General features: G+C 40.0%; 1 protein-coding gene across 1 annotated transcript; it reads left to right on the top strand.

Moving 5' to 3' along the window:
* Positions 1–11,156: 11,156 nt before the first annotated feature.
* LOC125506719 (sucrose-phosphatase 2) lies at positions 11,157–16,075 on the top strand. Its single transcript, XM_048671459.2, has 9 exons — positions 11,157–11,437; positions 12,997–13,065; positions 13,165–13,464; positions 13,562–13,663; positions 13,804–13,998; positions 14,090–14,377; positions 14,562–14,748; positions 15,582–15,628; positions 15,727–16,075. Exons 2-9 carry the CDS (start codon positions 13,006–13,008, stop codon positions 15,814–15,816), a joined length of 1,269 nt encoding a protein of 422 aa, XP_048527416.2. The 5' UTR covers positions 11,157–11,437; positions 12,997–13,005; the 3' UTR covers positions 15,817–16,075.
* The last annotated feature ends 5,617 nt before the right edge of the window (positions 16,076–21,692 follow it).

The raw sequence follows: 21,692 nt of genomic DNA, 5'->3' as shown, positions 1-21,692 counted from the left end.
TTTATATTATTTTTGGGACTAACGTATTAACCGGAGGCCCAGCCCAGAATTGTTGTTTTTTGCCTATTTCAGTGTTTCAAAGAAACAGAATATCAAACGGAGTCCAAACAGAAAAATCATTTTTGGAACGTGATTTTCTTCTCGGATAAGACCCAGGAGACTTGGACCCTACTCCAAGAAGTACCGGAGGCGGTCACGAGGGTAGGGGGCGCCCCCCCCCTACAGGGCGCGCCCCCTGCCTCGTGGGCCCCTCGGTGCTCCACCGACGTACTCCTTTCTCCTATATATACCCACGTACCCCCAAACGATCAGAACAGGAGCCAAAAACCTAATTCCACCGCCGCAACTTTCTGTATCCACGAGATCCCATCTTGGGGCCTGTTCCGGAGCTCCGCCAGAGAGGGCCGTCATCACGGAGGGCTTCTACATCATCATAGCCCCTCCGATGAAGTGTGAGTAGTTTACCTCAGACCTTCGGGTCCATAGTTATTAGCTAGATGGCTTCTTCTCTCTTTTTGGATCTCAATACAATGTTCTCCCCCTCTCTTGTGGAGATCTATTCGATGTAATCTTCTTCTTTTGCGGTGTGTTTGTTGAGACCGATGAATTGTGGGTTTATGATCAAGTCTATCTATGAACAATATTTGAATCTTCTCTGAATTCTTTTATGTATGATTGGTTATCTTTGCAAGTCTCTTCGAATTATCTGTTTGGTTTGGCCAACTAGATTGGTAGTTCTTGCCATGGGAGAAGTGCTTAGCTTTGGGTTTGATCTTGCGGTGTTCTTTCCCAGTGACAGAAGGGGCAGCAAGACACGTATTGTATCGTTGCCATCGAGGATAACAAGATGGGGTTTATTTCATATTGCGTGAATTTATCTCTCTACATCATGTCATCTTGCTTAAAGCATTACTCTGTTTTTAACTTAATACTCTAGATGCATGCTGGATAGCGGTCGATGAGTGGAGTAATAGAAGTAGATGCAGAATCGTTTCGATCTACTTGTCACGGACGTGATGCCTATATACATGATCATGCCTTGATATTCTCATAACTATGCTCAATTCTGTCAATTGCTCAACAGTAATTTGTTCACCCACCGTAGAAAACTTATGCTCTTGAGAGAAGCCACTAGTGAAACCTATGGCCCCCGGGTCTATTCTCATCATATCAATCTCCATTACTTTAATCTTGTTTTGTTTTTACTCTGCCTTTTACTTTTCACTTTGCATCTTTATATCAAAAATACCAAAAATATTATCTATCGGATCTCACTTCCGTAAGTGACCGTGAAGGGATTGACAACCCCTAATCGCGTTAGTTGCGTTGAGCTCTTTGTGTTGTGTAGGTACGAGGGACTTGCGCGTGGCCTCCTACTGGATTGATACTTTGGTTCTCAAAAACTGAGGGAAATACTTACCTACTCTGCTGCATCATCCTTTCCTCTTCGGGGAAAACCAACGCAAGCTCAAGAGGTAGCAGTAAGTCCTGTCCATTGTGTCCCTAAGAAGGGAGGTATTACTGTTGTTCCTAATGATAAAGATGAATTGATTCCACAAAGAATTATCACAGGTTATAGGATGGTAATTGATTTTCGCAAATTAAATAAAGCTACTAAGAAAGATCATTACCCCTTACCTTTTATTGATCAAATGCTAGAAAGATTATGCAAACATACACACAATTGCTTTCTAGATGGTTATTCTGGTTTCTCTCAAATACCTGTGTCGGCTAGAGATCAATCAAAAACTACTTTTACATGCCCTTTTGGTACTTTTGCTTATAGGCGTATGCCTTTTGGTTTATGTAATGCACCTGCTACCTTTCAAAGATGCATGATGGCTATATTCTCTGACTTTTGTGAAAAGATTTGTGAGGTTTTCATGGACGACTTTTCCGTCTATGGTTCCTCTTTTGATGATTGCTTGAGCAATCTTGATCGAGTTTTGCAGAGATGTGAAGAAACTAATCTTGTCTTGAATTGGGAAAAGTGCCACTTTATGGTTAATGAAGGTATTGTCTTGGGGCACAAAGTTTCTGAAAGAGGTATTGAAGTTGATAAAGCCAAGGTTGATGTTATTGAAAAGATGCCATGTCCCAAGGACATCAAAGGTATAAGAAGTTTCCTTGGTCACGCCGGATTTTACAGGAGGTTCATTAAGGACTTCTCAAAAATTTCTCGGCCTCTGACTAATTTATTGCAAAAAGATATACCATTTGTCTTTGATGATGATTGTGTAGAAGCATTTGAAATACTTAAGAAAGCATTAGTCACTGCACCTGTTGTTCAGCCACCTGATTGGAATCTACCCTTTGAAATTATGTGTGATGCTAGTGATTATGGTGTAGGTGTTGTTCTAGGGCAAAAAGTTGATAAGAAATTAAATGTTATTCATTATGCTAGTAAGACTCTAGACAATGCTCAAAGAAATTATGCTACTACTGAAAAAGAGCTTTTAGCAGTTGTATTTGCTTGTGATAAGTTTAGATCTTATATTGTTGATTCTAAAGTAACTATTCAAACTGATCGTGCTGCTATCAAATACCTTATGGAAAAGAAAGATGCTAAACCTAGACTTATTAGATGGGTTCTCTTTCTACAAGAATTTGATTTGCATATTGTTGATAGAAAGGGAGCTGAGAACCCCGTTGCAGACAACTTGTCTAGGTTAGAAAATATTCTTGATGACCCACTACCTATTAATGATAGCTTTCCTGATGAACAATTAAATGTTATAAGTACTTCTCGTAGTAATCCATGGTATGCTGATTATGCTAATTATATTGTTGCTAAATTTATACCACCTAGCTTCACATACCAACAAAAGAAAAAGTTCTTATATGATTTGAGACATTACTTTTGGGATGACCCACATATTTATAAAGAAGGAGTAGATGGTGTTATTAGACGTTGTGTACCTGAGCATGAACAGGAACAGATCCTACGCAAGTGTCATTCTGAGTCTTATGGAGGACACCACGCTGGAGATAGAACTGCACATAAGGTATTGCAATCTGGTTTTTATTGGCCTACTATCTTCAAGAATGCCCGTAAGTTTGTCTTGTCTTGTGATGAATGTCAAAGAATTGGTAATAGTAGTAGACGTCAAGAAATTCCTATGAATTATTCTCTAGTTATTGAACCGTTTGATGTTTGGGGCTTCGATTATATGGGACCTTTTCCTACCTCTAATGGATACACACATATTCTAGTTGTTGTTGATTACGTTACTAAGTGGGTAGAAGCTGTTCCAACTAGTAGTGCTGATCATAACACTTCTATTAAAATGCTTAAAGAAGTTATTTTTCCGAGGTTTGGAGTCCCTAGATACTTAATGACTGATGGTGGTTCACACTTTATTCATGGTGCTTTCCGTAAAATGCTTGCTAAATATGATGTTAATCATAGAATTGCATCTCCTTATCACCCTCAGTCTAGTGGTCAAGTAGAGTTGAGCAACAGAGAGCTCAAATTAATTTTGCAAAAGACTGTTAATAGGTCTAGAAAGAATTGGTCTAAGAAACTTGATGATGCATTGTGGGCTTATAGAACTGCATACAAAAATCCTATGGGTATGTCTCCGTATAAAATGGTCTATGGAAAAGCCTGTCACTTACCTCTCGAACTAGAACATAAGGCATATTGGGCTATTAAAGAGCTCAACTATGATTTTAAACTTGCCGGTGAAAAGAGGTTATTTGATATTAGCTCACTTGATGAATGGAGAACCCAAGCATATGAAAATGCCAAGTTGTTTAAAGAAAAAGTTAAAAGATGGCATGACAAAAGGATACAAAAGCGTGAGTTTAATGTAGGTGATTATGTATTGCTATACAACTCTCGTTTAAGATTTTTTGCAGGAAAACTTCTCTCTAAATGGGAAGGCCCCTATGTTATCGAAGAGGTCTATCGTTCCGCTGCCATAAAAATCAACAACTTCGAGGGCACAAATCCGAAGGTGGTAAACGGTCAAAGAATCAAACATTATATCTCAGGTAATCCCATAAATGTTGAAACCATAACCCCGGAGGAATACATAAGAGACACTTTCCGGAAGACTCCGAAAAGGAATAGGTATGTGGTACGGTAAGTAAACCGACTCCAAAACAACTTTCAAGGCAATATTTCTCTATTTTGGAATATTTAGAAAAAATAGAAAAATAAGTAGCAGTCCGGGAAGGACACGAGGGCCCCACAAGGGTGGTGGGCACGCCCTACCCCCCCTGGGCGCCCCCCCTACCTCATGAGCACCTCTTGTGCCTTCCGGACTCCGTTTTCTTGCACATTACGTATTTTGGTCGGTAAAAATTCATTATATATTCTCCCGAAGGTTTTGACTCCCATACCACACAATTATGCTCTGTTCTCGTTTCGAGCTGTCCCGTTGCAGATTAAATCAACATGTCTTCCCAGGATTCGGAAGGAGAAAGCTATGTGGATGACTACTTAGCAAATCCAAAGGTCTATGGAGATGTGGAACATGATGGATGGACCACGGATGAAGAAGAGGACTATGAACCCAAGGGGAAGGAGGAGACGAGCTCAGATGAACATGAAGCACCATTACCTCAACCTGGGGACATGCACGTGGAGTTCAAAAAGTCAAGTCTCCCTGATAGGGTAAAGAAACCCAAGTTCGAGTTTATCCCTTTTCGTCTCTTGCAGGAAAATAAGCAGGATCTATGCAAAAAGATATTAACCCTGGAGTGGGAAATTGATGATCTGAGGGATCAAAATGCCGTCCTCAAGCGCAAATTAAGGGAGAAGCCTAAGCCATCAACTAAGCCTGCATCACCACCATCTTCTTCACCAACAAAGAAGGAGACATAATCACTTGGGTATGGGCAGTCCCCTTGGCAACTGCCAAGCTTGGGGGAGGTGCCCCGGTATCGTATCACAATCACAACTCCTATCTTTACCGTTTTTCTTAGTTCGATCCTATTAGTAGTATCTTGATCTAGTAGAATAAAGTTTATGGCATGATCTAGTTTTGAGTTTTGCTTTATGATCTCTCTATGTGATCGAGTCCGTGAGTTATATATAATAAAGATTAGTGTTGAGTCAAGGGCTTGATTATTTTGCCACGATCTTGGGTGAATAAAAGAAAAGAGAAAAAGAATAAAAAGAAACAAAAAGTTCATATTGATCTTATTGAGAGTAATGACTTCACATAGAAAGAGTATGATGATTAAAAGTTGTTGGGAATTGGCAGACATAGCTTTGGTCATTGTTGCAATTAATAGGAAGTAATAAGGAAAGAGAGGTTTTCACATATAGATATATTATCATTGACATCTTTTATGATTGGGAGCACTCATTAAAATATGACATGCCAAAGAGTTGATGTTGGACAAGGAAGACAATGTAATGAGTTATGTCTTTCTTATATATGAGATAAAGTATGTTGTCATGGATCCTCTAACTTGTTGAGCTTGCCTTTCCCCCTCATGCTAGCCAAATTCTCAGCACCAAGTAGAAATACTACTTGTTCTTCCAAATACCCTTAAACCAGTTTTGCCATGAGAGTCCACCATATCTACCTATGGATTAAGTAAGATCCTTCAAGTAAGTTGTCATCGGTGCAAAGCAATAAAAATTGCTCTAAATATTTATGATTGATTGGTGTGGGAGAAATAAGCTTTATACGATCTTGTGATGTGGAAGTAATAAAAGCGACGGACTGCATAATAAAGGTTCATATCACAAGGGGCAATATAAAGTGATGTTCTTTCGCATTGAGATTTTATGCATCCAACCATAAAAGCGCATGGCAACCTCTGCTTCCCTCTGCGAAGGGCCTATCCTTTATTATTATCTTCTACCTTATGCAAGAGTCATGGTGATCTTCACCTTTTCTTTTTCATTTTATCCTTTGACAAGCTCAGCATGTTGGAAAGAACATGATATATATATATATATATATATCTAATTGAATGTAGGGGAGCATGAACCATTATTGTTGACATTACCCTTGAGGTAAAAGGTTGTGGGGCAAAACTATAAGCCCCTATCTTTCTCTGTGTCCGATTAAAACTCCGTAACCACAAGTATCGCGTGAGTGTTAGCAATTATGGAGGACTAAATGATAGTTGAGTATGTGGACTTGCTTTTTAGCTCTGACATAGACTCTTTCCGATGTTATGATAAATTGCAATTGCTTCAATGACTGAGATTATAGTTTGTCGGAGCCCAATAAGGTTTATGATTTATACTTTTGCATTGTGAATAGATCATCACTTGAACATAAGTAATCATATGACAAAATCTATATATGTTGATGTTATGAGAATAATCGTGATGCCTTCATGTCCGTATTTTATTTTTATCGACGCCTCTACCTCTAAACATGAGGAAATATTTATTGTTATCGGCTTTTCGCTTGAGGACAAGCGAGGTCTAAGCTTGGGGGAGTTGATACGTCCATTTTGCATCATGCTTTTATAACGATATTTATTGCATTATGGACTGTTATTTCACTTTATATCACAATACTTATGGCTATTCTCTCTTATTTTACAAGGTTTACATAAGGAGGGAGAATGCCGGCAGCTGGAATTCTGGGCTGGAAAAGGAGCAAATATTAGAGACCTATTCTGCGCAACTCCAAAATTCCTGAAACTCCACGGAACGTCTTAAATAAATAAAGAAAAATCTTCACCAAAGATGAAGGCCAGGGGGCCCACACCCTGCTCACGAGGGTGGGGGCGCCCCCCCTAGGGCGCGCCCCCTACCTCGTGGGCCCCCTGGTGGCTCTCCGACGCCCATCTTCTCCTATATGAAGTCTTTCGATGAGAAAAAAATAAGGGGGAACTTTTCGGGACGAGACTCCACCGCCACGAGGCGGAACCTTGGCGGATCCAATCTAGAGCTCCGGCAGAGCTGTTCTGCCGGGGATACTTCCCTCCGGGAGGGGGAAATCATCACCATCGTCATCACCAACGCTCCTCTCTTCGGGAGAGGGCAATCTCCATCAACATCTTCACCAGCACCATCTCATCTCCAAACCCTAGTTCATCTCTTGCATCCAATTCTTGTCTCAAAATCCGGGATTGGTGCTAGTAGGTTGCTAGTAGTGTTGATTACTCCTTGTAGTTGATGCTAGTTGGTTTAATTGGTGGAAGATCATATGTTCAGATCCTATATGCATATTATTACCCCTCTGATTATGAACATGAATATGCTTTGTGAGTAATTACGTTCGTTCCTGAGGACAAGGGAGAAGTCTTGCTATGAGTAGTCATGTGAATTTGGTATTCGTTTGATATTTTGATAAGATGTATGTTGTCTAGCCTCTAGTGGTGTTATGTGAACGTCGACTACATAACACTTCACCATTATTTGGGCCTAGAGGAAGGCATTGGGAAGTAATAAGTAGATGATGGGTTGCTAGAGTGACAGAAGCTTAAACCCTAGTTTATGCGTTGCTTCGTAAGGGGCTGATTTGGATCCATATGTTTCATGCTATGGTTAGGTTTACCTTAATACTTTTGTTGTAGTTGCGGATGCTTGCAATAGAGGTTAATCATAAGTGGGATGCTTGTTCAAGTAAGAACAGCACCCAAGCACCGGTCCACCCACATATCAAATTATCAAACTATCGAACGCGAATCATATGAACGTGATGAAAACTAGCTTGACGATATTCCCATGTGTCCTCGGGAGCGCTTTTCCTATTATAAGAGTTTGTTCTGGCTTGTCCTTTGCTACAAAAGGATTGGGCCACCTTGCTGCACTTTATTTACTTTTGTTACTTGTTGCTCATTACAACTTATCCTATCACAAAACTATCTGTTACCACTTATTTCAGTACTTGCAGAGAATACCTTACTGAAAACCGCTTATCATTTCCTTCTGCTCCTCGTTGGGTTCGACACTCTTACTTATCGAAAGGACTATGATAGATCGCCTATACTTGTGGGTCATCAATGTTATTTTAGTACGAACTCTTGGGCTGTTTGTGACTCTTATAGGAATAGCTCGATAGATTGATTGGAAAGGATAACTTTGAGGTGGTTTTGTACCCTACAAACAATTTCATCTTAGGTTCTCCGCTAGATAAGAACTTTGAGTGATTCATTATCGCACGTTGAGGAATTGTTATATGATTCAATTATGTTAGCATTGTTGAGAGATTGCACTAGTGAAAATATGAACCCTAGGCCTTATTTTCAAGCATTGCAATATCATTTGTGCTCACTTTTGTTGTTACCTTGCTGTTTTTTTATTTTTCTTATTACAAAAATCAACGTCTACTGTCATTACTACACTTGTATGACCATCTCTTCGCCGAACTAATGCACCTATACAATTTACCATTGTATTTGGTGTGTTGGGGACATAAGAGACTCTTTGCTATTTGGTTGCAGGGTTGTTTGAGAGAGACTATCTTCATCCTATGTCTCCCACGGATTGATAAATCTTATGTCATCCACTTGAGAGAAAATTGCTACTGTCCTACAGAACTCTATGCTTGGAGGCCCAACACGAGTTTATAAGAATAAAGTTACGTAGTAGACATCAGTGAGCTCGTGACTCCCTCGTGGGTCTTCTGGTCCTTCCTCGAAGCTTCGGGAGTCTCTTATGTTCAAAAAAAATCATCGTAAATTTTCTTGGTATTTGGACCTTGTTTGGTACGGATTTCCTGAAAAACCAAAAACATGCAGAAAACAACAACTCACACTGGGAACTAGGTTAATAGGTTAGTTCCATAAAAATCGTATAAAAGTGCACCAAAACCATATAAAAATGTTGTAAACATGGCATGGATACTTCATAAATTATAGATGTGTTGGAGACGTGTCAATGGAGTGCTTTTCAAAATTGGTTTTGAAAAGGCATATGATACGGTTAAATGGTCCTTTTTGCAACAAGCTCTATGTATGAAGGGTTTTGACCCTAAAAGATGTTGCTAGATTTGTGCAAGGAGGTAGTGTTGGGATTGGTCTGAATGATGAAATTGGTCATTACTTTTAAACGCTAAAAGGGCTGAGACAAGGTGGCCAGCTGTCTCCAGTTCTTTTTAATATTGTTGCCGATATGTTGGATGTCCTTATTGTAAGAGCAAAGAAAGATGGCCAGGTAGGAGGTCTTATACCTCATCTAGTTGATGGAGGGGTATCGATTCTCCAATACGTTGATGATATTTTTTTTCTTGAGCATGACCTTGACAAAGTTGTTAATATGAAGCTTATTTTGTCTATATTTGAACAACGATCGACACTTAAGATTAACTTTCATGAAAGTGAAATATATTGCTTTGGCGAAGCTATGGAGATGTAAAATGAGTATTGGCACATTTTTGGTTGTGAGGCGGTTACTTTGACATTTAAATATTTGATAATTCCTATTCATTATAGAAAGTTGCTAAATAAAGAATGGAAACCAATTGAGGACCCTTTCGAGAAATACCTGCTTCATGGGTGGGAAGAGATGCTCCCATACGGGGATCATCTTGTCTTGATAAATTTTGTTCTCACTAATCTACCCATGTTCATTCTCTCCTTTTTTGAAATACTAGTTGGGGTTTGAAAAAAACTTGATTACTTTCGCGGTCAGGTTTCCTAGCAAAGTGATCAACATAAGAGAAAGAATGGCTTAACAAAGTGGAATATCGTCTGCCATCCTAAAGACCAAGGGGGCTGGGGTATTGAGTTACTTGAAATTAAAAATAGATGTTTGTTAAGTAAATGGCTATTCAAACTATTACATGAGGTAGGCATTTGGCAGGAACTCTTATGCAATAAATACTTTTGTGGTAAAACATTGGCTCAAGTTACTCCAAAACCATCCGACTCTCCATTTTGGAGAGGATTACTTGCGGTTCAGAAGGACTTCTTCTCATGTAATTCCTTTTGTTGTGGGGAATGGTTAGGCCCCCACTTTTGGCACGACATTTGGCTTGGGGATAGGCCATTATCGGTTCAATACCCCTCTCTCTTTAGCATTGCGTTGAACCCCTCTCTCTTTAGCATTGCGTGTAATAAGCATGTCTTAGTGGCTGGCGTTTTAACTAATGCTCCACTGATAAACTTTGAGTTTGTCTAAAAGGTCTTTAACATGCGGTAAAATGGACCGCCTGGCTGAATTTAGTGGAAAGACTTAGGGATGTATCTTTATCTATTGATGATGATACGTTCAGGTGGCAGTTGACTCCATCTGGAGCAATTTCAGTTAAGTCTATGTGTATTGATTATATGAATGAGCATACACCTTTGCTACTAAAGTATTTGTGAAAACTAAAAGTTTCGTTAAAGATTAAAATCTTCGTGTGTTTTGTCAATCGGAAAGTTATTCTCACAAAAGATAATCTAGTCAGGAGACGCCGGAACGGCTGTATAAGATGTGCCTTTTGTATGAAACTTTAGAGCATTTGTTTATCTCTTATTCCTTTGTTCGTAACATTTGACGGCTTGTGTATTTTTTTAATACTCCACCTCCTACCACTATTGCTCATATGTTTGGAACATGACTTTTCGGGGAAAACAAGAAAACTAAAGTGCATATTTGCATTGACGTGTCTCCATTTATTTGGGCTATATGGAATTGCCGAAATGATGTGGTGTTCAGCAAGGTTTGGGTGCTCATTTTTTACAGATTGTTCACAGTGGCGGAGCCAGAAAAAAATCGATCGAGGGGGCCAAGTGACAGTGAATCAGATTAGGGAGGGCCAAACCATTGGAAAAGAGGCATTTAGCAGCAACTAAAGACTAATTTTACACTGTTTATAAGCAAATTATCAACAAATCTTGGATGTTAGGGGGGCCTGGGCCCCTGCTGGCACCCCCTGTCTCCGCCACTGATTGTTCACCATGCTACATACTGGATCATCATGTGGTCCTTTCTCCTACAACCCGGCCAGCGGGTTCTTATGAATTCTGGATATACTCGGCTGATGAGGGTCTGATTGTTCGGCCTATATTCAACCGGGGTGACTGACAACATGCTAGAAGATTACACTATGTTTAGCCTTGTCATTCTAGCATTTTTCCGGTGACCGATTCATGTAACCACTTTAGCCATTGTAATTTTGATTTACTTTTCATACTCTTATATACCTCTAAATAAAACTATATAATAAAAAGTTATGTATATCGCTCTGATGTAAAAGCCGGGACGCGCGGTTGGGGCGGTGGAAAGAAGGGAGAGACGAGAGATGGGTCGGGTGACGGAGAGCGTTTTCCGATCCGGAAGTGGGCAGTGGTTCACCTCTCCTCACGGGCTGGCTCACCCCCCCACGATCGATCTCCCCTATTTCACCGCCAACCGCACGAACCCCATCCCTCCTCGCCTCTTCCTTTCTTCCTCTCTGTGGCGGCGGTGGAGCAGCGGGTCGGCGCTCTCACCAAGCAGCGGTGGATACCGGCGGTTCGCGCGGCGCGGCGGCGGGGACCAGCGGCAGATCGGCCGTGCGGCGCCAGGCCCTCGGGCTCCGTCAAGGTATGAATCCGCCCGCCTCAACTCCTCCCTCGCGTACCGCGAATCTCGACCCGATCTCGGCCAGCAGCAGATTGAGATCGAGAGGATCCCGATCTTGAGAGGGGATGATTCGAAATAAACAGGCCCGTCTTTCATTACTTTTTATATATAATATGGTTCTGTTGCATGCTTGCAATCTGTTTGATTTTGCTGCTGTGCTGTCTGTTCTTGTCCAATATGTAGTATTCAGTGGGTTAGCAATATGTTTGTTGGTGCTAGCTATATTTTCATTTTGATAGCTAGAATACGAGGCATTGTGCATGGTCAAGAGCATGAGTAAAAATAAAAGGAGGAAAAGGATGATTAGAGCATCTTCACCCCGAACGAACCCCCAAAGGCCCAATGGGGGTCCAAACTGAAAAAACGGCCGCACCGGGCAACTCCCAAGTGTCTGGGCCGAGCCAAAATATGCCCGGCACCCCCCGGAGCCACCCTCCAAACTTGGTGACAGGCTCGGGGTGCAAAGAAATGGTGGAAATAAAGCATTGCGGGTTTTGTGGCAGTTAATGAGAACCTTAATCGTCTCTTTTCCAATTATCCCCTGGCTAGATATGATCTCCATCATTTCTTTGCTGAGCTGTCTTTAGTCAAAACACCGGTTTTTATTTTCAAAGTAGTAAAAAAACTATGTTCTTAACCTTTAATAATCATTTCGAAAAACAGATGGATATGCCATTGGATGGGCCGGAGATGCTGAGATATGGTATCTTGTGGTACCCGTCGATGTGTCGATACAAGGGAACGGTTGCAGCCAAGGCGCGGGGGCCTCACCACCAACGAAGTTCGTGAGGAAGAAAGGCGCTCGTCCATCTCTCCTGAAACAACCACTCGCCACCCGTCTCTCCTCCCACGCACCACAACCCTTCCTCTTCCCCTGGCGACGACTTCGTCGATTGAACACAATCTACGCCAAACATGCCTCCGGATCTCGCACGCCACCTCGAAGGGGACCCTCCCATAGCTGCCGTCCTCCTGTGCCGTTCGCCTAGACTGACGTGGAGTGGGGATCAATCCGGGCTTGGTTTGCTTTCTATCGCTGGTGACGAACACTAACCTGCTTGGATTGTTCTTAACATTCTGGTAGGGTGTGTTGCTCGTCCAGATTCTAGAGCCAGCGATGCTAACTACCTGGCCTGTAGCATCCTAGCAGTATCAAAACACAATTGAATCACACTTCTATGTTAGCACTGATTGTATGAGAATTTGATTGTAAATGTTCTCTTAAAACCGGACAATGTGTTTCTATTTCACATTTGAGTGCGTCCATGATCTGAGTTGGGTGTGATAGTTTATATTCTTAAATCTTGAGACAGTTCATAGCATGCAGCAAACCAGCAGTGGAAACATTAGGATGAGTATATAAGAACTACTCTTTTACTTGCTGCTTCGACTGCCTGTGAAAGTCTGGGTTCGTAGTTAATGATGTCAATGGCACAAATAGAACTTTTCTTGATGTTTTATGCACCCAAGATCTTCCCTTCGAGTCTTGATTCCTCACAGAAGGACAGCCATCTTTGCAGGTTGCTAAAATGGATAAGCTCAAGGGCTCTGCGCGTCTTATGATTGTTTCAGATCTCGATCACACAATGGTGTTTGTCTAAACTCGCAGCTTGGATTTTGTCCAGAGATAATTGTAACTTTTTTGTATGACCAACTAATTTGAAGTTTCTTGGGTTTCAAACTTTCAGGTTGATCATCATGACGAAGAAAACTTGTCTTTGCTTAGGTTTGGGGCCCTTTGGGAGTCTGTTTACTGTCAGGATTCTCTTCTTGTCTTTTCAACAGGAAGATCACCTACTCTGTATAAGGAATTGAGGAAAGAGAAGCCTATGCTAACTCCAGACATCACTATTTTGTCTGTGGGCTCTGAGATAACTTATGGTGAAGCCATGGTCCCTGATCATGGCTGGGAGGAATATCTGAACAATAAGTGGGACAGGAATATTGTTCTTGAGGAGACAGCTAAGTTTTCTGAGCTGAAGCTTCAGGCATGTTCGATTGCTAAACAGCTACTTCCCCTAATTAATAATCATTTTGATCTCTATACAAATAACACTTTATTGTCATTCACTTGCATGAATGCAGGTAGAGACAGAACAGCGTCCACATAAGGTCAGCTTTTTGGTTGACAAGAAGAACGCTCAGGGAGTGATCAAGTCTCTCTCCGAGAAGTTTGAGAAACGTGGGGTGAGGCAGCATGCTTACTTTTTTTCTAAGAGGCAGCATGTTTACTGATGTTGTTAGGTGTTAGTTTTTCGTAATATATTCTTTAAGAATCATGGTTTTTTGGAATTTGTGTGGTTAACTACTATATTTACTGTAAACAGGTAGATGCGAAAATAATCTACAGTGGTGGCCAGGATCTTGACATATTAGCTCAAGGGGCTGGAAAGGGTCAAGCACTTGCATATTTGCTCAAGAAGTTAGGTTCATGCGGAAAAACACCCAACAATACTCTTGCTTGTGGTGACTCTGGTAATGATGCAGAATTATTCAGTATCCCTGGTGTACATGGTGTCATGGTCAGTGTACAATAACTTGCATGATGTGTCTATTAAAGTTCAGGCGTGAATGAATGTGAGTTTACTGCAACTCTATGTTCTAAAATGTTAGGTTAGCAATGCCCAAGAGGAACTACTCCAGTGGCATGCAGAAAATGCGAAGGATAATCCTAAGATAATTCATGCAACTGAGAGGTGTGCTGCTGGTATTATTCAAGCTATTGGGCACTTCAAGCTAGGACCTAATGTTTCTCCAAGAGACGTTGAGTTTCCTTACATCAAGGAGGACCCTTTCAAGCCTACAGCGGCCATTGTGAAGTTCTATGTTCTGTACGAAAAGTGGCGTAGAGCTGATGTTCCAAAGGCTGATTCAGTTATACAGTACTTCAAAAACATCACAGTATGTATATGGTTTTCCACTTCCATATACACTTAAACAGTTTGGTTAGCTTTTGTGTAAATTTCTCCCCTCTCCCATCTCAGTTTCTCGAGCTTTCTAATTCTGAGAAAATGCCATATTTTCGTTAATATTTTCTTAAGCTTTCAGATTATTTATTTATTTATTTATTTATTGTGGGTGCTAGGATGCAAATGGAGTTATTATTCATCCGTCTGGGGTTGAACTTTCGATCCATTCATCCATTGATGAGCTGGCTTCATGTTATGGTGACAAACAAGGGAAAAAGTACCGATCATGGGTGGACAGACTAGTTATCTTGCAGACTGCTTCTGACAGTTGGCTTGTGAGATTCGACTTGTGGGAGGCAGAAGGTGAGTTGTTATGAATCTGCAAAGTATTATACAGTTACTGCGTTGAGCAACTCAAACTTTAACAAAAAATGCTATTTAATACATTTTGTTCAGATGGCAGTATCTTTTTACCCAGTTTGTATGTGCTCAATCAGAATTCTTGTTTTATTTATAGATAGTGTCATTTATAGTTTACCTTTATTACTTTGCGCACATATCCTTTTTTTGCCTGTTGCGAAACAATGACCGCATCATTCAGTTACAGAAAAGTACAATGCTAAATTTACAGTGTGGACTGTTGTATAACTCTATTCTGGCCAGATATTATGGACTTACTGGTTATGGTATGAAGTGATCTAGATAGTAGAAGTTGACTGAAACATGAATTCCTTTACTACATATGTAAACATGAATGACCACTTGATGATAATGGCCATAGATTCAAAGTCCTTTGCAAAAGGACAACCCGTGGGTTGGGGGTCATTCGTTGTTGAGCAATCAGTAGTTATATCCTGAGTCAGTTGGGGATGTCGAAAATCAATCTTGGTCTATGATTAATGGAAAATTGTGCTTCAAGCTAGTTAAAATGATCTGGCTACCTGATTTGGCATGTTCCCGTCCTAACAAAGAGGTATGGGGACTTTGGCATGGCTTTGGCCGGTTGATCGATTCTATCTGATGGACATGATTCTCTGATTCTACCTAATGGAGGGCATAGCACATAACCTGTGGGACAGTGTGACGTGGATTTCAAAGTTTTTTCGTCCTGTGGGACAGCACGCTCCCGTTATCTTGATAAACCTCATTTTAGCAAATCATCCTCAGCTGAATGTTTGATGCGCTGCTATTTTCAGGTGCTGCGTGGGCGTGCTGTTTTACAACTCTTGCACTGAATGTAAAGGTATATATATATATATCACTTGTGTTGAGCCAAAACCTGACCTGACCCACTCGTATTTTGGAAATTTTAACACGGGTTGTTTTTGTGATGTCACTCAGCCTGAAACCCCTGGGGGTTTTGTGGTAACGCACATCCACAAGACATGGTGTAAAGAATATCCCGGGGTCGAGCAGTCATCCAAACTCTAGACTGGACCGCCACCGCCGGCGCACGGGAAGGAGTTTTTCTTCTTCTTGAGGATCAAATAAGCAATCATAGCGAAAGCATGAGAATTTCTTTTACTTGTTCATAATGTTAATAATAAGTGCTCCCAGACACATATACTGGGCTGGATGATGTCTACGGAGGTCTCTTGATGCCTTTGGCTAATGCTTACTGTCATGAGAGGCTAAACTGAAGTAAATGACCCCAGTACCAGTATATACTAGTTCGATGTGCTACTCGTCATTATTCAGTGTTCTTCCATATACATTCATTTTTATCCATTTCTGCGACAACTGGACGACATGAACGACAGGAGCTTGGCTTCGGCCCTATTGGAAAATATCAGGTGATATCAACACTTAGGTGATACCATGATACGGGCTTCTGGGAGCCGTTGGATCTCAGATCCGACGTCTCCCCGAAGTTCTTAAGCATTTTGCAAAAAAGTTATCCGGGAGTTTCAAAATTTCGCATAGGTACAATTGACTTCCGGGAACTGTCGGATATGAGATCCAATGGCCCGGAAGCCCGTATCATGGTATCACCTAAGTGTTGGTATCACCTGATATTTTCCCGCAGACTTGGGGAAGATCCTATTTGCCGCTCGCTGCGGCAAACTGTCGAGCGATCGCACAGGGGCAGCGCAGCGAGCGAGAAATGGGCCGGCCCACACATAATGCGTCCAAACCGGTTTTGGGAACCTTCTGGAAGGTTCCCTGAACCGGTTTTTTTCCTGTATCATTTTTTCTGGTTCTTTTTTGGCTTTCTATTGTTTTTTTATTTCTTTTTTTTTCGTTTCTGTTTCTTTTTCATTTTCTTTTTCAAGTTTATTTTTCTTTTTAAGAATATGTTCGTAGTTTTACAAATGTTTATGATTTTCTTTTTTATTTCCTTTTCTTTTCTTCTTGTCCTTTAAAATCAAAAAACTAAATATTGTTCGTGTTTCCAACAAATGTTCTCAAAATTCAAAATTTGTTCTTGTTACACAAAAAAGTACAAAAGTTCTGAAATTCAGAAAATGTACTGAATTTCAATTTTTTGTTCACATATTCAAAAAATGTTAGCTCTTCCAAAAATTTTCAGGATTTTTCAAAATTCTCTCCATTTCAAAATATGTTTTCAAGATTCAGAAAATGTTTGTGCTTTAAAAAATTGTTTGGACTTCCAAATTTGTTCGGATTTTTTCAAAATTTCTCTCCGTTTCGAAATATGTTCTCAAGATTCAAAAATGTTCATGCTTTAAAAAATTGTTCGCGCTTCCAAATTTGTTCAGGATTTTTTAAAATTGTTCACCATTTCAAAATTTGTTCTCAAGATTCAAAAAATGTTTGGGAATTGAAAAAAATATTCCAGCTTTCCAAATTTGTTCACAAATTCAATAATAGTTCATGTTTTTCAAAAAAATCACAAATTCAAAAAATGTTCTGGAAGTTTTAAAAATATAAACATTTTTGTTTTTTGTTCACAAATTCAAGAAATGTTCCCCTTTCTCAAATTTGTTCACATCATCAAAATGTTCCTGTTTTACAAAATTTGTACGAAAATTCGGAAAATGTTTTTATTTTGAAGAAAATATTCATAATTTTGAAAAATTCAGTTGCAGGAGGTCGTCGGTTCGACCCAATAAATTATCTGTAGTCTTTAACTGTCGCGCTGCTAGTTGAACGTGAGAATGTCTACATCGCAGTGGTTTGCACGGCAGGCCAGTTAGTGCGAAGTCGCGTGTTCGAGTTACAGCGCGAGTGCTAATTTCTTTTTTACGATTTTTCATCTCGGGAACGTTCCGCCGCGTGCCACTGTAAATGGGCCGGCCCACGCTAGCCGCTACTGTGCGAAGCGCCGGCATTTCGCCGCAGCGAGCGGCCTATAGGTGCTCCCGGTGCTTGGCTCCAGCCACTGGCGGAGCTTCAGCAAGGCTACATGGGCCATGGCCCGCCCAGCTTTGCACCACATCCTCCTATTATAGCCGGCCCATGGGCCGGGGAAAAACCAATTTCATGCAATTTAGCCTACCCAGCCCGTCCAGGAATTTGCTGCAAGCTCCGCCACTGGCTCCAGCCATGGCGGTGGCCAGGTGCCGCGTCGGCTAGCGGCTGATGGGTCACCGACAGGTGGGCCAGCGCCCATTTTAGCAGCAGATATGTGGACCACTGACCACCTCGGCCGACTAGTCTTTGCCATGTCAGCCCTTACATGTGGGTCTGACTAGTCAGATTCGATGTTAGTTGTGCTACCAATGTACTTTTCGTTGGTTAAGGGTGGTGTTCTTCTGAAGCGACTGCATGCCTTACTTGTGATGGTTTTGCGTCAATAAAGCACTAAAACAGTAATAACAATATTATCATTTGCTCGTGTTAAATGGGTTTTCGGGGTCCACAGCATTTCATTTTCATCTTGCGTGGCACATGTGTGACATGATCGCTTAACATCCTTTGCGGCGGAACCATGTATTTCATTAATAGAAAATCAATGTTTTTGTGAGTAAGAAAAAAATCAAGTTACATAAACACGTGAAAACTAAAAGCCTGATCAGGAAAAAAGTCGTTTGTCCTGAAAATTTTGCAGGTAAAACTATAAAAGATAAAAAAATTACAAATATATCCCTAATGTTTTAAGAAACAAAGCTAAAGAGAGAATTAGGTGCAGCAATTAGAGCAGTGTATGCAAATATATGGGTATACACTATCATTCATGCAATATTTAAAAGTCAATTCAAAGGATTTTTTAACTAGAAAGAGTTTTTTGTTAATTTAAAATTTTGTCCATTAATATGTATTACAACTGCATGACAAGGAATATTGTAACTATTATTTATAAACATTGTCATGCAGCTAACTATGATGTCTAAGTAATAGAAAATTATACAAATTAAAATTTTAATATGGTATAATTAGTTTAAAAAGTATAAAAGTTTGGTATAAAAAATAATTGGTTTACATAACCTCAGATCACAAAATGGTTTGAAACGACTATGAGTAAAACTCCTTCTAACAGCCAGCCAATGGCAAGATAGGTAAATAACTTGTACTTCATGCAATTTTGTAGCCCCAAATATCAGAAGAAGTTGTAGCATCAACATCAGCATAATTATGCTGCATCATACCCTCCCTTGTCCTCGTTCTTGTTATGGAGGTAGAAGAAGAAATTGACAATGAGCTGCACCATTGTGGTCACGGTGGCCGTAATGTTGGGCATTTACCACTAGCCACAAGCCACAAATTGAGAAATCACTTACGATATCCATGATCATTGCGATAATGAACATGGTCGTGCTGTAAGTGGTTGCGATGATGCCAAACACCTTTGGGATGCAAACTTTTGTGACCAACATAAACACAACCATCAACAGGGCTAGTAACGCAAAAAATGCCACAACCACGACCAGCTGCTTCACGGTCCTTCGGCGCATGACGGCGCCGACAATACATAAGAACAAGGACATGCACGCGCCTGCATCACTATCCCGATGCCGTTAACCACTAGCACCGGCATCGAGCCGAGCATGGAGAGGGATGACAAAGACGATCTAGGCAGCGCATCCCAACATCATGGAAAAGAATGTGAGTGCTCCTTTCTGCTGTCGGTGCTAAATCTGAGGTGTCATAGATTACCTCGGTATTGAAAAAGTTTGAAGGATTTCAACCGAGCTTAATGACGGAAATGTTCTCTATGGAACTATTCATTCGCATCAGAGTTTTATGCCGGACTGCTTCCTAGGTGGTGCACCACCTCGATCTTCGAATGTTTTTTTGCTAATTTTTTGATTTGTGCAATTCATTCTCTGCCTAGATGTATAGCTAGTAGCCCTTAAGGTGTGTACCGGTCTAAAGTCCGGCATGCACCTGAAGGATAGCATCAAACCGCTGATCCCAGTAGCCCGTGAGACCTAGGTTGATTCGTGAAATAGGCCTGATAATCAAGTCCTTGCTCGACAGCATACTTTAGAAACGAAAACGTGGTGTGCAATAGCTTCCAAGACTCAGGTTGGGTGTTTCTTTCATTTCCTTTTTTGCCTTTTCTTTTCTTATTTATGTTTATGTTTTTCCTTTTTTAAATTAATTTAGGATTTCCAAAAATTCCAAATCTCATAAAGTTGTGAGTTGAAGTTTTTTTTGAGAAATCATAAAATGTTCATGAATTCAAAAAATGGTAGGAAAATCATAAAATGTTCAAGATTTTTTAAAATTGTTTGCATATTATAAAAAAAATCACGATTTCAAAAAAATGTTCATGATTTTTAAAAAGTGACCGTGAATTCTAAATATATTTAGCAATTTTAAAATAATTTCAAATTTTAGAAAATATTCACAAAATTTAAACAGATACGTAAATAACGAACAAAACGAACCGTCGCTTACATAGAGCTCTTTTAGGGGATATGTAGAGGCTGTTTTATGATTTTATTTAGTCCATCGCTCATCGGTTAAAAAAGGGTTTTTGTGTTCTATACAACGCTTGCCTTAGAAAAATTCACACAACTTTTATGGGTTATTTTTTGTAAGCTATATGAAAATGACTAAATGTCTAATTTGCCTCCATACATACCTATGTTTATTCTTGTACTATAGTTTTACTAGTCATGAAAAACACCGTGATGCTAGGCCAACGCGAGGCACATCGTTCATCAGTCTAGCTCACGCAGGGTTCATCAATGCAGCTTGCTTAGCCATAAAATATTTCACTGTAGCGCCTTAGGAAATCAAGTTGTGATGAGACCATCACATTTTCAGTTTTTGACTTGTTAAAAGTCTCTTATCTCACTGTGAGATGATTCAGACGTAGTTTGTGAAATGACATTTTAAAATTCCTTATCTCAGCATAATTTGATTGTTTTCTCCCGTTGTGCAATGCACGAGCATATTTGCTATAATATCAAAAGGATGTTAAGGAATGTGGAGTTTCTACACCTAGTATCAAATACTCTTGGTATGAACGTAATATTATAAAAAAATAGAAAACATTTTGAGAAGCTAATTTCTTTTGTGGCATACTTTAAGAAATGTTTGTTGTGCATGCAAAATTTCATCATGAAATGATATTGGTGAAAGGCGTGGTACAAAAAACAAAACCAATGCTCTGAAAATGTTACTTTCAAACGCATTTAGAGCACTGATTTTTTTTTGGTGAAAGGCATGGTAAAAATTAAAATTTCTTAAAGTATGTTGCAAAAAAATCAGTTTTTTTTTATTTTTAATGTTCATATAAGGACCATTTGAGCTTGGGTGGGTGGTGGCTTTTGCGACTGCCCCAATTGCATCATTTATTTATTTGTGAACTTAACAGTCTCGTGGAGGGGTACTTCGCAATTCCGTGGCATAGCACAACAAGTATCTCGACAATGATCAGAACAGAAGCAATAGAATCACGCTAGCTGACACAGGACAGGAAAACCAATACCATATCTATGCATGTGTACATATATCTTTTAATGATATTGAATATCATGGTAGATATTTTCTAAATCATACACACTAATCAATTTCTTAATAGCTGGTGTATGTTGGAAAACAGATTCATAGAAATTTCTAGGCCATGGCAAATACGACTTGCAAGTTGGGTTCGTAATAGGTTGGCAACATGTGCATGATTTTGTACTTGTATTCAAAATAGGACCATCGTTATAATAATAGAAGAACATGAAATATTTTTGATCGTAGTTTGACATATGATTCGATTATCTGACATGCTAGTTTAGATTCACTTGGTTTTCTTTGGTACATCTAAGATCTCCTACCCATTTCTCAAATGAAAAATTGTGCATTCGTTTAAACACAAAAATCTAGTTATCATAAATTTTATTATGATACTGAGACGTCCATCGTAAAGAGAGACTAGCAATGTAATTAAACTCAACTTTACC

Source organism: Triticum urartu, chromosome 5A (genome assembly GCF_056163025.1).
Source record: "Triticum urartu cultivar PI428250 chromosome 5A, HENAU_Tu73, whole genome shotgun sequence".
NCBI lineage: Eukaryota > Viridiplantae > Streptophyta > Magnoliopsida > Poales > Poaceae > Triticum > Triticum urartu.
Note: the sequence above shows the minus strand (reverse complement) of the source record. Positions and strands in the feature narration are given on the sequence as shown.